The sequence below is a fragment of the Silurus meridionalis genome, chromosome 18 (assembly GCF_014805685.1).
Source record: "Silurus meridionalis isolate SWU-2019-XX chromosome 18, ASM1480568v1, whole genome shotgun sequence".
Classification (NCBI taxonomy): domain Eukaryota; kingdom Metazoa; phylum Chordata; class Actinopteri; order Siluriformes; family Siluridae; genus Silurus; species Silurus meridionalis.
The window spans coordinates 10,489,473-10,505,462 of record NC_060901.1 but is presented as its reverse complement, the minus strand read 5'-3'; the positions used below and the strand labels follow the sequence as shown (position 1 = coordinate 10,505,462).

At 36.3% G+C, this 15,990-nt stretch overlaps 2 protein-coding genes and 2 non-coding genes across 6 annotated transcripts; 2 read left to right on the top strand and 2 right to left on the bottom strand.

Annotated features, from left to right (window-relative positions):
* Positions 1–60: 60 nt before the first annotated feature.
* On the bottom strand, positions 61–10,890 carry tmem209 (transmembrane protein 209). Its single transcript, XM_046872944.1, has 15 exons — positions 10,654–10,890; positions 9,509–9,668; positions 9,340–9,398; positions 9,030–9,161; positions 8,441–8,667; positions 6,819–7,023; positions 6,555–6,730; positions 5,735–5,806; positions 5,507–5,603; positions 5,291–5,416; positions 5,097–5,194; positions 3,267–3,381; positions 3,090–3,187; positions 2,909–2,982; positions 61–1,163 (listed from the first exon to the last, which is right to left on the bottom strand). The coding sequence occupies exons 2-15, from the start codon at positions 9,652–9,654 to the stop codon at positions 1,109–1,111; spliced, it is 1,680 nt and encodes a 559-aa protein (XP_046728900.1). The 5' UTR covers positions 9,655–9,668; positions 10,654–10,890; the 3' UTR covers positions 61–1,108.
* A 706-nt stretch (positions 10,891–11,596) lies between these two features.
* Positions 11,597–11,668, bottom strand: trnaa-ugc. Its single transcript has one exon. It is a non-coding gene; the product is annotated as a tRNA-Ala (tRNA).
* A 453-nt stretch (positions 11,669–12,121) lies between these two features.
* Positions 12,122–15,667, top strand: lyrm5a (LYR motif containing 5a). 3 transcript variants are annotated; one of them, XM_046872607.1, is made up of 3 exons: positions 12,122–12,197; positions 14,869–14,944; positions 15,065–15,667. In XM_046872607.1, the coding sequence occupies exons 2-3, from the start codon at positions 14,900–14,902 to the stop codon at positions 15,275–15,277; spliced, it is 258 nt and encodes an 85-aa protein (XP_046728563.1). In that variant the 5' UTR covers positions 12,122–12,197; positions 14,869–14,899; the 3' UTR covers positions 15,278–15,667. The 3 variants fall into 3 exon arrangements, with proteins under 3 accessions (XP_046728563.1, XP_046728562.1, XP_046728561.1); XM_046872606.1 differs by lacking the exon at positions 12,122–12,197 and adding an exon at positions 13,435–13,510; XM_046872605.1 differs by lacking the exon at positions 12,122–12,197 and adding an exon at positions 13,646–13,664.
* On the top strand, positions 12,454–12,525 carry trnaa-ugc. Its single transcript has one exon. It is a non-coding gene; the product is annotated as a tRNA-Ala (tRNA).
* Positions 15,668–15,990: the final 323 nt, after the last annotated feature.

Below are 15,990 nucleotides of genomic sequence, written 5' to 3'. Positions count from 1 at the left end.
GAAGAAAACCCCTTCATTAAAGCAAATCATGGAATACAAAGAACACAATCAACCCAGAAGTCTAAAAATGCATTTCCTTTATTGCATATCAAAACATTTTCGATTCAAAGTCTTATTGGGCAGATGATGAAAAGGCAGTGTGATGAGGATTTAACATTTGGTAAGCAGAAAAAGGGATGAAAAAGATGCACCAAATAGGTGAGATGCTCCAAAATATCTTTAGCATATAAAGTCATGGGAAAGAGCCATTTGCATGTAAGCATCATTTATATATAAAACACACACACACACACACACACACACACGCAACTGATGTAGAATGTGATTAGAGGAACTGCCCCTCTGTAAACCTTTCCTGAGGGGAAATTACAGCTGCTGGTAATCTCTGTTAAATGATCAAATCCTAATTGGCCTAATTGAGGAGTAATTCTTCCTCTCTGCTGTCTGAGTGTGATGACTAACTGTAGAGAGAATTATTGCTGGTATGTGGCAGAACATTCTAACAGCATTTAATTCACACTAGGATATAATCCATCCCTACATATGAAACTATTCACTAACAAACTCCTACACCACAGAAAAGTGAGGATGTTATACAACAGTTGGGTTCTGTTCTCTTAGTAGTCCCTATTTTTTTTTTTTTTAAGAATGAGGATGAGAGCATAAGTCTAATGGGGGGAAAAAGTACAGCAGAGACGTTCATGCCTACAACAAATAATTCACTAAAGCATCTTAACACAGATATACAAATACACCAGTTTCACACAATTCAACGTATATACTGAAACATTCTACAACTTTGTATCAAACAAAGCTGGATCACATTCAGATGATTTACAACATCATAATACAACTAGTTTCTCCGTTTAGTCGTTCGGTAACAACGTTCCCTTGCAGAGTGTCAAAGCTGAGAACACAGAGGTCAGTGTGGTGTGATGTTGGGCCACGGTTGCTTTAGAAACCAAAAGAACGATGCAGCCGATTTCCCAAAACGTATGAAAAAACAGCTCATATTAAATAAGAACCAGTCATGTACAATATATTACTCACTGTGTGAGCATTAAAGAGTGTTGGATTTTACTCAGCTATAACATGGTTATAATTTGGATTAGTCCCCAAATATCCAAAGGATGTTGACCCCCGAGAGCCCCAGGTTGACTCTTCTGTAAGGGAAAAAAAGATTAACACAATGTGACTTTTTTCCCTCTCGCTGTTTTTCAGTATTGTATCAATTATTTACTTCCAAATTAAACATATCCTAAGACATACACATACTGGGCTTCAAATGTGAATCTTTAATTAAAATCTTTTTGTAGCCTGTACTGATCTACTGATACTTGCTCTCTATTTCTCCATCCCTCCATAATAAAAAGCAGTTTACAGCTACAAAAAACCATTGCAAATAGTAGCATTGTAAAAACTGTTAAAATAAATATGTACAACAATATCAATTAAGAGGCTCTATATAAAAATATAGAGCCTTTATGGAGCCTTTATATGTATATAAAAACAAATATAAAGGCTCTAAAAAGGCTCTATATGAAAATATAAATATAAAGGCTCTATATAAAAATAAATATAAAGACTATATAAAGGCTCTATATAAAAATATAAATATAAAGGCTATATAAAGGCTCTATATAAAAATATAAATATAAAGGCTCTATATAAAAATAAATATAAAGGATATATAAAGGCTCTATATAAAAATATTACTATAAAGGCTGTATATAAAAATATAAATATAAAGGCTCTATATAAAAATAAATATAAAGACTATATAAAGGCTCTATATTAAAATATTAATATAAAGGCTGTATATAAAAATAAATATAAAGGCTATATAAAGGCTCTATATAAAAATAAATATAAAGGCTCTATATAAAAATATTAATATAAAGGCTGTATATAAAAATATAAATGTAAAGGCTCTATATAAAAATATAAATATAAAAATATAAATATAAAAGCTCTGAGCAGTGAAAAATGTGCAGATGTTGTTGTATATATGTATATGATCTATAGGTGAAAGTACAGTTAGAGCAAAATATGTGTAAGGCACAATATATGTAGATAATCATAAGATAAATGTACAATGAGATACGTACATCATATGTTCAATGGTACAAACGTTCTACACAGTGTGTCTAGGATATGTTGTGAATTACAATTATATACAGTTATAATTAAGGAGAAATAATGCAGAATGTACAAGTTGGAGCTGAAATGCATAATGATTACTAGCAGCAAAAATCAGTAAAACATTAGTGAGCCTAGTGGTGTAGTGTAGAGTTCAGTAAAACAAACAAACCAAAAACAAAAAAGAGGTTAAAAAGTTTGCAACCGGGATGTGAACAAACATCTACTGTGGTAAAGGTGCAGTTGGGCAGCTTTGACTGCCCTTTTTATATTTACTGTGTGTTTGTGTGTTATAGAAGGTGGAAGGTATAGAAGGCTACTATTGTAGCATGGCCAATTTACATTTAGTGACGTCTACAAACACTGCAGCACCTCCTCCCTTTATATGGCAGCATTTCCTTTGTCTTGAACTGAATGATTAATCTTATGTGTCTTTAGAAATCCTGTTTAGGATTGTTTTTAGTCAATTCATTAATATAAACCACCTCACGAAAAGTTCAGTTGAAAATAACGAAGCTATTTAAGTGTGAAAACATAAAACAATACAAATTGCAGTAACTCATACCACTTCTATTTCTCAATTTAAGGCTGATCAACTGATCAGCTCTCAGATGATCCAAAAGCCCCCCATTGATTTTTCATGAATAAAAGATTTCTGGTGTAAATGCTCCTGTGAAAAATTATTGAATGCATCTGTCTATATCCAGACTAATAATCAAGGACCACAGAGAACTTAAACAGTAGTTTGATAGCTGACAGCATAACTCACCCCAGCATCCCAGACTCCTTGGATTTGATAATATAAAGAAACATGAGGATTGTGTGGAACAAATTGTTTCTGCCCTGTAAAATATCAGCAAGCCACGTAGTTACAGGAGTGAAGGTAACAATTAAAGGCTGAATATTAATCACAAAGGGTGGAGGGTGTAATAGAAGAGAACACACTGTACCTTAGGCAGGCTGTAGATATGGCCTTGATACACAAGCTGATAATGAGGTGGGTTGATGCTGCTCTGATGAATGCAGAAGAGGTTCTCGTTGGAAAGATCTGTATAAACGATAGAAAACGGTAAAGAAGAAACATCGCCACATATAAATATTTATTTGAACAGTCTTTATGGCTTTACCTGGTTTGTTTGGAGTCTGGATGAAATGCTGAGATGTGAAGGTTTTCCCATCTGGGTACTTTGGGTGAGGCGGAAGTCTGGAGTCCAGATATGTGCACAGAATATCCATGAGGATCTTCAGGAATAAAAAAAAGATTTATAAAAGTCTTCAGAAGCAATGTGAATAGTAATCTGCTAGTGGGAAACCCTTTCGCATCAAATACCCTACTGTAAACAAGTAGGTATATATTAAACAAAAGTATAAAGGCACCTGACTTTTTCAGCCACGTGTGGTTCTTTTGTAGGGGCACGCAACTGTATAGCATGTCTTTGGATGGTAGCGTTACAAATTTCCCTTCCTTTGTATGAGAAGACCCAAACCTACATGGCAATGCCCCTGTTTACAAAACCAGCTCCATGAAGATATGCAAGGATTGGAGTGAAAAGTCTTGAGGGGCCTGCTATAAAGCTCCGACCTAAACCCTGTTTAACACCTTTGGGATGAATTGTAATGCCGACTGCACCCCAGCCCTCCTCACCCTACATCAGTACCTGGCTTTACCAAACCCCTTTGACTGAATGAGCACAAATCTCATTAAGCACACTCCAAAACATAAAACAGCTTCCCAGAAGAGTGAAGGTTATAACAACAACAAGTGGGAACTAAATGTGTAATTGGATGCACAAAAAGCCCAAATCTTATGATCAGGATTTGATGTAATCGCTGTAAGACTGTTTGAAAGACACACTGAATGGAGAGCAACAGCTAAGACAGAAGCAGCCGCTTCTCTTAGCTTCATTCATTAATCTCTAATGTTTTTATTTTTTCTAATGAAACATTGATTAAATAATGTGAGTTTACAGTCTGTACATTACTCTAGGCCAGACCTCCATACTCTGAGTGTGTCGTGCAGAAGGGAGTGAGAGTCAAAGGTGTGCTATAATTACAGAATCAAGATATTTTTCACCACAAATGAGTGAATTAAACATATATACCACAAGAAAGCAATTCTTCTAAAAATGTTTATAGGAAGTGGGTTTTTCCCTTGTATATATTTTAGTTAACCTGCTTATCCACTAGGCAAGTATGAATGAAAAACAAAAAACAACCCTGGATGAAAAATGTCCTGTGTGCCTCAGCTATTAATCAAGCTTGAGAAATTGATCAATAATAATAATAATAATAATAATTCAACTACATATTTTCAATACATATAGTTTAATATCTTTGAATGTCTGACAGTTTTATATTTGTTCTAGATGGAGTGACAAGCTAGGTAGTGCTGATGAAATATTTTTTGAGATATATATATATATATATATATATATATATATATATATATATATATATATATATATATATCTCAAAAAATCTTTACTAAAATAAAAGGGATTTTGCAGAGTTTCTACTCAGGGTATGAAACTTGATCATAAATCCTATTTAGCATTAACAGGCAATAAGATCTTAGTATTTTACATGATGGCTCTAAGCCTTGAGCTAATTCTGTAACTTATTATATGACCCAACCATGTCAATAGATGAACCTTAAACTAAAATTGACAGGAAGTGTTGAACTCCAGTGCTGTTTTTTTTTGGCCTAAAATGGCAGCCTACACAGTTATAGTGTAACTGCTGAGATATTTAAGAGAGAACATGCTACTCTGAATACATTTTAAAAGCTCTCATTAGTTGGTGTGTAATTTTTAAAAAAATATGGATACGTCTGACAGTGTTTGCACTCAAAATCCTTCAAGACATATTTTTTAATGAAAGCAACCATATAGCAGTTATGCGGTAGCCAAAGTGCCACTGTGGGAATGTGAATTGATACAGCGGACAGCTGGACTTACAGCAGAGTCGGTTGGCAGGTTCGTGTCCCATTTTCGGTTCTTCACGTTCCCTCCACCATTCCAGCGAAAGGAGCTCATACAGCCGCTGTGAGCCAGCTCTGGAACAGCATTAGCATTAAAAAAAGTACAGAATAAATACTAACCAGACACCAGAAATTTATGAACTTTCTGAAAGTGTGTTTTAAGATAGTCACCCCTGATTCTTTCTACCAGATACTCCTGGTTGGGTGTGATGTCCAGGTACTGCACTATAATGTTAAGGTTGGGAATGGTAGAGGCTTTGGCTACAGCGGCCTGCTTTAGATTGCTGATACTGGCCTCTGGGGAGGAAACCATGAAGTGAAAATTAAAAAATATTAATATACAGGATACATTATAACTTATAATAATAAATTGTCATATAAACAGACCTCCAATCTGTAAATCCAGGCAGCCCATTCTTCTGAGTTGGCTGTTGATGGAATCTATTTCTTTAACTAGATGAACCAGAACGGTGTCATTTATCCACTGTATGTGAGAGAATGAAAATATTAGCAACATCAAAAACTAACTGGCTTGATCTCGATTTTTTGTCAATAGTTTTATTTCCTAGAATCCTATTTTCCATTAGTGTATGTAACATCAACTTGGCAACTCACATTTCTAAGTTTGGCAGTCCAGCTGTCAATGCTGTCAGTAACCACACGACTGCTTGTGATCCGTGCCCAGACCTAAGCAACACAAATGAACAAATTAAGAAACACACTTTAAATCTGCCCGGACTCACTATAATACACTGCACCACATACTATAATAATACAATACATACAATAGGCATGGGCTGTGTTCAAATACTGAAATAAAAAAAAAATATCTGGCACAATTTATTGTATGTAAACTTCAGAATCATCATAATCAGAATACTTTATTGATTCCATAGGAAAAACAGTTTGGTCGCAGTTGCTCACAGTAAAAAATCAAAGTAAGGATTCAATCAAAAATAAAAATAAGAAAATAGAAATAAATGCACATATTAAGGTATATATCAAGTCAAATCATAACTGTAGCAGCATGAAATGGAAATTGTAGAAGCAGTGGAAAACAGGTGACAGAAAAACGAGACTAGAATAATAATTATAATATTTTTTGCACATGTAACTAATTATTATTAATGCACTGAGATTATTGCAAATAACTGGCCAAGATATTAACAGTATAAAAGTGTGGTAAAAGTTAGAAATAAAATAATCAATATTCAAATATTTCACTATTTAAAAAATAAGGAAAACTTAAAAATGTCTATCTATCTAATCTATCAAAAATAATAATATATATATATATATATATATATATATATATATATATATATATATATCTCCTGTGGCGCTCTGTGGTGCATCATGGTTGCATCAAAAACAAGCATTTTTACTCTGAACTGGTTCTCTCTCTACACAACTGTCAAAAATCGAGCAAGCTTACCTCCTCAGCAGCTTGTTTAGATCCCAGCTCAGTTTCATCTTTGTGCGCCGATGGAGCCTGGGAGCGACAGGCCGGCTGGTACTGGAACTTCCTCAGGCTCTGAGAGTAATCACCCATTGAGCGGTTATAGTTCCAGAAGGTCGGACTGTGTGATGGAGAAGCTGACTCTGGACTCCCTGATGAAAAGTCATACACACATCCTCAAAATCAGCTTCATTATGCATTAAGCATACAGCTATTATGACGACGTTGTGGATACTTTACCCAGATGGCTGCGGTGACTTTTCTCTTCCTCTGAATGAAGGAATTTCTCCAAAGATTTCAGATCATCCATGTAGTCTTCCTTTCCTCCAGGAGAGCTGAAAACAGAAGGGGAAGTGCGGTAGCGTGTTCGTAGACTGGCGCCTTCTGCTGGGCCCAGGCTGCTCGGGTAAGGAGAGGAGTTGGTAGATGGACTGTAGTTCAGTACCTGTGAAATACATTGCTACAATTTCTGGACAAACTACTAATAGAATTCTTTGTAGACACTTGTAAGACTGGGAAGGGAAAGGATGGTTCACAGTTGTTATAATGTAATTGATAAATAAAATAAAGTAACTGCTGACAAAAAGGTGTCATAAGAGGTATAAAACACTCCAGGATTTCTTCTACAAAAGTAATCAACTTTAGAGTGGAAAGTAACCAACCAAATGACTTTAATGAAGATATTTTCCTTGACAGCAAGTGTTTGCGTGGCATAAATCACAAAATAAGCTTGATAACCAGGCCTTCATAGACAATACGGACAAAATCATTCTGACACTCAAAAACGCACCCATGCATGTTGCCGCAGAGTTTGAAACACAATTGTCAAGCGTGGTGTTGTGTGCTGCAACTTTACTGGATCAAAGTCTAAACCTTTCCAGTGTGACAATGCCCCTGTGCACAAGCGAGTTCTATGAAGACATTGTTTACCAAATAACTACACAGAACCCTGACCTCAACTCCATTGAACACCTTTCTGTGAGAAAAAACCTCATCTCGCTATTGTTCTTGTGAATGAATGGAGTATTGGTCATACAAATCCACATTATACAAAACCTACTGAAAAGTCCTGCCAGAAAAGTGGAATGAACAAATCAATATTAATCTCCATGTGATGCTCCATACATAGGGCCAGGAGTATATATGTAACATATTGCACATTTTTGGAAAATATTAGTTTTTTTATGGTGTATATAGTAGTGGTGTATATAGTAGTGGACGAAGTGCACAAAGCATGAACTTGAGTTAAAGTAGAGATACACTTTTCCTGTAAAAGTGCACCCTTTAAACTTTCACTTAAAAAATACAAAAGTATTTAACCTCCAATGTACTTAAGTATCCATTGTAATATTTGTACCACTTATTTTTTTCACAGGACTCAGTTTATGTGAAAAGACTCTAATGTCACTCTATTAACAGAATAATATTAATGAGTGATTGATTTCTATTATAATTATCATGAGCCCAAAACCTTAAAAAAAATTGTGCAAATAAGGCCAAGTGTGTTGTGGCGAGTTCGAGTCAGGAGTTTCCCTCATTATTTATTCCTCTCAAAATGTTCTGAACTGTATGACACTGAACTGTATGTTCATGATAAATAGATACCAACAAGTGGCAATCAAAAAAAAGTTTGGTGGTTTGCTGTGTGATTGACCAGTTTAGATTTTATCCGCTCAAAAAGTAAAATATTTGAATTAGAAATGTAGTGAAGTTAAAGTAAAAGTCTCTCCAAATGTTAATACTTCAGTACTTCAGTACAGATGCGTAAAAAAGCTACTTAAGTACAGTAACAAATTACATTTACTTTGTTAATCTCCACTATTGTTAAAAACTGATTTGATTCCAGTGCTCTGTGTACAGACCTTGCCATATGCAACAGAAGGGGAAAAGGGTCTGCCACTGCCTGGTGATGAAGGGTTGCTCAAGGGTGGACTGTACCCAGATACACAGCCGGGGGAGAACTTTGGACTGGTGCTGGGGGGCCGTGCAATACTGAAACTCAGCACATTCTGTCCCTGCAGTGGAGAAGACTGGGAAACCACTGGAGTCTCTTTCTGCTCTGGCTTTTGGGGCGGAGAGACCTGAATTCCTGCAAATACAATGTGTACAGCTCAGAAAGAAAAGTCTATTACTACGTGCAAATAGACAATAGATCAGGGATGCCCAATAAGTCAATCGTAAAGGTAGTGTGGGTAGATTTAAAATGACATTAAAAAAAATTATCTTTATTTATGCAATTTTATAGAAGGTAGATCATTTTGAGCAACATGGCATCTGCCACTGCATTTGAAAGAAATTCTTTCACACACTCACTTCAGAGCTCTTCAAGTAATCCAGACTTTCTCTTTACAATATACTGCATTATGTCTATAATTCCAATGTTACCCCTGTGATCTGTAGAAGCAGAAAATATAGCTGAAATATGCATAAGCAAATATTATCCATAATCACCAGAGTTGTGGAGGCCGAGGAGTCGATGTTGCTCGGGAGAGAGAGCGACAGATGAAGGTGCCATGGTGTACTTAAAATACTTCCAAAAATCAAAGATGGCGTTCAGGCTGAACAGAGAGGCCAGGGCGAGTTCTGTTAATCACAATAATAAACAGTTAGAACAAAAATAACTCGCACAAATACCAAGATTCGAAATTTCTATAATTCTCTTCAAATTACTAATCTCTCAAACAGTGTGTTATGATATCTAACATCATGTAAGATTATACAATGAAGAAAAATGTATTATTTTTCAATGTGTCACACTCACCAATGTACCAGATTGGCCAGTAAGTTATGTTATAGTATCGACTGAGCAGTTTTCCTGACCTGCAACACGTTCATTTTGGTTAATGTGCCAGTGTGCAAGACATGGCATTATGCATCAATTACATGCCATGTTACAAAACATCATATAAAATATCAGCAGAATCCCTCACATTTCTGTGTAGATCATTCCAGCCAGAGAAACGTTGAGAACTGCCCAGGCCAGGAGAACCTGGCGCTCCTGTTCCTCTCTCCTCATCTTCATGGTCTTGTCAATAAGTGAGGTCGTGCCTTCTCTTTGTGGTGTCATTGGCTGCATTGGTTTAGTTCAGTCTGCAGGTAAAACACATTGCTGTCAGTTTCACGCATCTCAGACTCTCAATGTGACTGACTCTAGATTCAGCACGTTTACACACACTGTTTCAAAACACAAATCAAGACAAATCAAGTCATTTGGTTTTAATGTTAGGGCTGTTTCCTAGTAATCCTCCAGATGTAAAGAGTTGCTTTGACTCGATTTAACTATGCTGGAAATATGCAAAAGGTTTTGCAGTGGCTTTTATAAAAAAAGTCTTCTTTTTGTAGGGAAAAAAATGATAATCATTTACATTTACAAGCGGAGCGTTTGGCAGACGCAGATATCCAAAACTTACAAAGTGTTTAAGTCTCTGTTAAAAAATACATTCTGACTGGTTCTGTAGCACACAGACTAACATCATCATCAGTCTTTAACTCTGTTGGGAGAAAACAATAGCTTGAAAGCAATTTTTTTTTTTTTAAGAAGTTCGAATTTAAGAATTTTTCCTAAGAGAAAGGTCTTTAGACGTCATTTGAAGACTGTTAGAGACGCGGCTGCTGGGACATTAAGTAGAAGTCTGTTCCACCACCTCAGTGGCAGGATGGAAAAGAGGACAAGAATCTGGAGGCAGGAACATGAGGAGGAACATGAGGAGGATCTGAGTGTGGTGTAGTGAGGGTGAGAGATCTACTGAAAGACAAAAACTTCTGGTCCATTTTGAACATCAGTGTTTTGAATCCGATTTAGGAAGATACAGGAAGCCAGTGCAGGGAGCCTTCTTTATATTCTAATCAAGTTATACTCCATTTTAGTTATGTGTCTTCAGAAATTGCTCATGTAACACGTTTGAAAGTGAAAAGAGTCCTAAAGATTTACTGCATATGTAAATTAGTCCATGGTGCCCCTTCTATGTGCCTGAACTGATTTTGCTTAAAATACTTGTGCATGTGCATGAGCACAGACACTGTTATACCAGGGGTCAGTGCAAAACAGCAGTAATAAGAAATGAACTCGGTTTACCTTCTTTAGCATGGAGCACAGCTACGGCTAACTATCCCGTGCTAACTACAGTAATAAACTAATATTTTACAAGAAACCTAAACCATAAATCTGTAATGTTTCCGAGTCGATTAATACACGATAGAAATGAGCCCTAAAACCCATAAAGCTCCAGAAAATCCTACTTTAAAACTCAAACTCAGCCACGTCCAGGCGCCAAACTATGCGGCATGAGATTGTGGCTAAATCCCAAATAACTCTCACTCTCAGTCCCTCAGTAGTGCACTAGAAAGTGCGTATACTTAAATGTATCATACACTTTGTAGGGAACTCATATAGAGCTAGAAACTGTTTTTGAAAAACAACCCAAAAAGTCCACAGCTCCTCCTTCAGTGCACCGGAAGCTCTTGTGTAAATTCATAGTAAAAGCTGGAGCGTGGTTTTCGGATTTGTGAACCATCTCTAATTTTCAGGCCAGGTTTTTTTTTCTACTTCTGTCGGCTTCTCCCATTAGGGGGCGACACAGCGGATCATCCATCTCCATACGCTACCTCCAGCTCCATCTCCTGTCTTTTACTCAATGCCACTGTCTCTAAACCAGACATCTCAGGCCTCACCACAGTCCTATAAACTTTCCCTTTCGCTCTCACAGATACTCTTCTATCACAAATCACTCCTGCTATCACTCTTCTCCACCTGCACTCTTTTCTTCACTTCTCTAACACACTCTAATTTCTCTTTCAGGCCAGTCTTTGTATTTTATTTAGGGTTAAAACTCGGTCTTGGGGTTTTGTATTTAAAAAATGGTTTCATTGTAAGAATAACCAATATATTTCTTTATGAATTTAGTTGTATAAAAACCTATTTGAGTTGTCCATTTATATTTAAATCATATATTGTGTTATTAAATTCGGTTTCCACATGAACGCGACATATGAAGTAGTGAGGATTAAAAGTGATTCCATGGAGATGCCGGGGATTGAACCCGGGGCCTCATACATGCAAAGCATGCGCTCTACCACTGAGCTACATCCCCGTTAATCCAGCACTAATTTATACACATACAGCCGGAGACGAGCAGATTCAAAGCACGAACGATTTGGGCTTGAAGAGTTGAGATTTTGCAAAGCTTTGTTAGTGTGCATCTTGTAGAAAATGAAACCTATTCAACGAATCTTAATTAAATAAATTAAAATAGTCTATTCCCTTAATTTCATAGCTTGTCTCTCAATTAACTATGACGTCATAATGATGGAATTAAGAGGGGGATTGATCGAGGTAATGCACCACCATTGAAGATCAATTAATACAGACATATAAATTAATTTATATGAAAGACAGGTTTACATGTATTAAACAGTAACTACACTATAGAGTACACAAGGGAGAAGGTAATATTGAACGTTAAAGTATCTGAATAGCTTATCGCCACGCTGCTTAGTTGCTGTACTGCACTAATAATAAGGGTGATTGTGACGGTAGAGGCAACCTCTCTTACTGGAAATCTCCTGTAGTTTATATCAGAAGACCAGACACATTTTCTGTACCACAGACCATCAACAAAAGTAAAAACGTGTATATTATATTACTATTAAACATATTATATGATATTTAATGTTAACCGTATTATTACATATATAGTCAAAATGTATTTAATCTAAAGTCCGGTAAATACGCAAAGGCGGAAGTGTTTTCTATAATACCACGAATACAGACCACAAAAGTCAATAAAATGAAAATAAAAGAAAAAGGGTTTATTTTTGTGGGCCCCCTGGTTGATGTGATTATATATAGGCACTGTTGAAGGCGTTTATTATCACTGGGGATGTAGCTCAGTGGTAGAGCGCATGCTTTGCATGTATGAGGCCCCGGGTTCAATCCCCGGCATCTCCATGAGGATCATTTTTAACCATATAAAATGTTACATTATTAAATAAATGGTGATCAAACGGGAAACCCATAATATCGTGTCAAATGAACGAAAACGACGATTTACCTCTAATTAAAGGTACTATATAACAACAAGCAGCTGAGATCTTGCATTATAATCACAATAATAATGGGAGTTACGTGACAAAAGAACGATAAGGACCAGAAGATATGAGAAGAAACCATTTATTCTGTTTATCATTTGTCGTTAGCTGTGAGAGTGAAAGGGAAAGTTTATAGGACTGTGGTGAGACCTGAGTTGTCTGGTTTAGAGACAGTGACATTGAGTAAAAGACAGGAGATGGAGCTGGAGGTAGCAGAGCTGAAGATGTTGAGATTTTTATTGGGAGTGATGAAGATGGACAGGATTAGAAACGAGTTTATTAGAGAGACAGCGCATGTAGGACGTTTTGGAGACAAGGTGAGGGAGGTGTGATTGAGATGGTTTGGACATGTGCAGAGGAGGGACATGGGGTATATTTAGGTAGGAGAATGCTAATGATGGAGCCACCAGGAAGGAGGAAAAGAGGAAGACCAAGGAGGAGGTTTATGGATGTGGTGAGGGAGGACATGCAGGTAGTTAGGATGAAAGAGGCAGATGTAGAGGACAGAGGGTTATGGAGACGGACGATCCACTTTGGCGCCCCCTAATGGGAGAAGCCGAAAGAAGAAGAATAGTCAAAGTTCGTGCATGTAGATGTGTTGGAGAATCTGTTTATTAAAAATTTTACATTTTATGTTATTTCTGATCAAAGTAAAGACATGAACTAAATGACTCAACAAAGATTCGTTTATTTTGATAATCAGGATTCAAAGAACCAAATCACTAAAATGATCCGGTTGTTGAATCACAGCTTTTATATTGAAGAACGCCACGTTTTGTCACGTGACTATAATGGACCACAAGTCACGCCTCTTACTAACCTTCTGATGCGAACTTGAAATGACGGTGAGTCTTCAGGAGCTTTGGGATCGTGTGGGACAGAGACACACGGACAGATTTTATAAACACAAAATGTCCCTAATATGCTATTAATTTTAGGTGCAATACCCAGGCCGTGTTTTAATTCAGCTGAGAGCTGTAATATGAAAATTATAAGGCTGTAAGATGGCCACAATGATGAAGTTGCATAAGAAGAAAAAGCCCAACATTTATACCGGACAAATGTATCCCTTTTACTAAAAAATTATATTTAATGGAGTTTCCTAACATTATCTTTAATATTATTCGCATCGCGTTTGAACTTGGATTGACTGTGGATTAGTTGCTGTTGATTTGTTTTTGTTGTTTTGTCCCTCCTGCTTGCCGTAGATTGTTAGATTTGTTCTATTGTATGGAAGCACCATGTTCACCCTCATATATAAATACATTATAGGAGCAAAAGTATTAGGACGCCTGATTTTTCCAGACATATGTGGTTCTTTTCTGAACTTTGGAGGTACACACTTGTGTAGGATGTCTTTGAATTTCCTTTTATTTGAAGTAGGAGACTCAAACCTGTTTGAGAATGACACAAAAAGCACAAAGCCAGCTCCATGAAGATATGATGTACATGGGTTGAAGTTGAAGATCCTAAGTGACCTGATAAAGAGCTCTGACCTCAACCTATTGAACATCTTTAGGATGAATTGGAACACCAGCCCATCACCATACATCATATACATGCATACAAACATATTACTGGTTTTTGACTGAGCTCAAATCTCCACACACACTCTCTAAAATCTACTGGTACATTTTCCCAGAAGATTGGAGGTTATTATAACAGCAAATGGAAAGTAAATGTGGAATGTGGATGTTTAACAAATAGCAGATGAATCTCAAGGTCAAGTGTCCATAAACTTTGTTCATAAAGTGTACAAATATCTCAGCCGTACACACTTAAATGCACTTGAAATCCATATTTAATATATTCCATACATTCATATCCATTGCCTTCCTTTTTGTTTACAAACATATTCAATTTATTGGCAACATTTCTGGCGAGTTATCACTCTATCAGCATCATCTTCCTCAGTCTAATCACCAGACCTCCTCTCTTCTCTTAATTTCAGTGTGAAGGTCTAAAACATAACTGTGGGAAAAGCTCACTCAACAAGAGATTGATGGGACACTGCATTTGATAAATTGGCTCCTTCTCTCGCATGTCTGCAGACATTATGACATCAAGTAGATCAAGTAGATTTCCGAGCCACCTGGCATTTATTATGACGCTATGGCTTTGTGTAATGCAGTCTTTAACTAGTGCCTTGTATGTGCTCCTTCATAACCCTCTGTTTCTGCCGACTTTATCTTTGTTGTAATAGGTCAATTAGTGTCTTGAATAAGGAGGAGAAGATGAGCAATCCACTTAGGGGAGAAGTTATCAGATTATACAAGAATGTAAGAACATCTCACATTTAAAGCTTTTCATCATGAATATAAAATGTAAGTGTAACTATTTGATGTAACTTTAACAAATGTATATAATGATTGTCATTTCTTTTATTTTGCCGTTTTTAGCTTCTCTTTATTGGAAGGGACTATCCAAAAGGTGCGGTTTACTTCAGGGAGCGCCTGAAATCAGCTTTTATGAAGAACAAAGATGTCACAGATCCTGAGAAGATCCGAAAGCTTATTGATCGAGGGGAATTTGTGATCAAGGAACTCGAGGCCCTTTATTTCCTCAGAAAATACAGAGCCATGAAGAAACGCTATTACGAACCAGAACACTGATGACATCATGTCTGTCTACTGTTGGCCAAATGCTATATATACTGATATATGAAGCATTTATTAATATTATTATGATGTTTCATTGTGCTGGCAAGAGCATTTGAAGATGATAAAGATATAACAGGTTGATCCTTTCTTATTTTACTGTTTGTTGTTCCAGCATGTGTCTCTGTTGTACAGTTCAGAATGCCGCACCTGCCACATGTTTTGAATTGAGCAGTGACTCTAATAATTATAATTATTTTTCATTCCAAAACAAAACCAAACCAGAACTATATCAGAACAGAGAGAGACTTAAGTTAACACTATTCTTAATTGCCAGTTTTTTTTTAATTAATTCTTTATATGTGATGGTGTATAAGAGACAAAATTAAATCATTGAATAGATTAGTCGTATGCTCTGCTTCATTAATTTTTAATATAGAGTTATTTTCACATCTAAGCTCAAATTGTAAATGACATTTATAGTACAAAAGGGAGAGGTCAGACAGTGGCCTTTTAAGAAGCTTAAGAGATTTGTGAACAAGAGACGAGTAGTTACAGAGAAATAGCCATTTTCTGGGAAGCATGATGTACATCTTCTAAAGATGTGATTTGGGGTTTATTATAGTCAATACATTTCATTTCATATTATAGTTTAATCAGGTTCGTTTGGGAATTGAGAGGTGATAACATTGGGATTCAAAAATGCTCACTTCCAACTGAAAATAAAC

Coding starts and splice junctions, on each gene's coding strand:
- tmem209 (XM_046872944.1), bottom strand. CDS start 9,654: ATGCAGCCAATGACACCACAAAGAGAAGGCACGACCTCACTTATTGAC. Junction 8,668..9,029: donor CCTCGGCCTCCACAACTCTG/GTGATTATGGAT, acceptor TTGTATTTGCAG/GAATTCAGGTCTCTCCGCCC. Junction 5,604..5,734: donor GGACTGCCAAACTTAGAAAT/GTGAGTTGCCAA, acceptor TCTCACATACAG/TGGATAAATGACACCGTTCT.
- lyrm5a (XM_046872605.1), top strand. Junction 14,945..15,064: donor TTATCAGATTATACAAGAAT/GTAAGAACATCT, acceptor TGCCGTTTTTAG/CTTCTCTTTATTGGAAGGGA.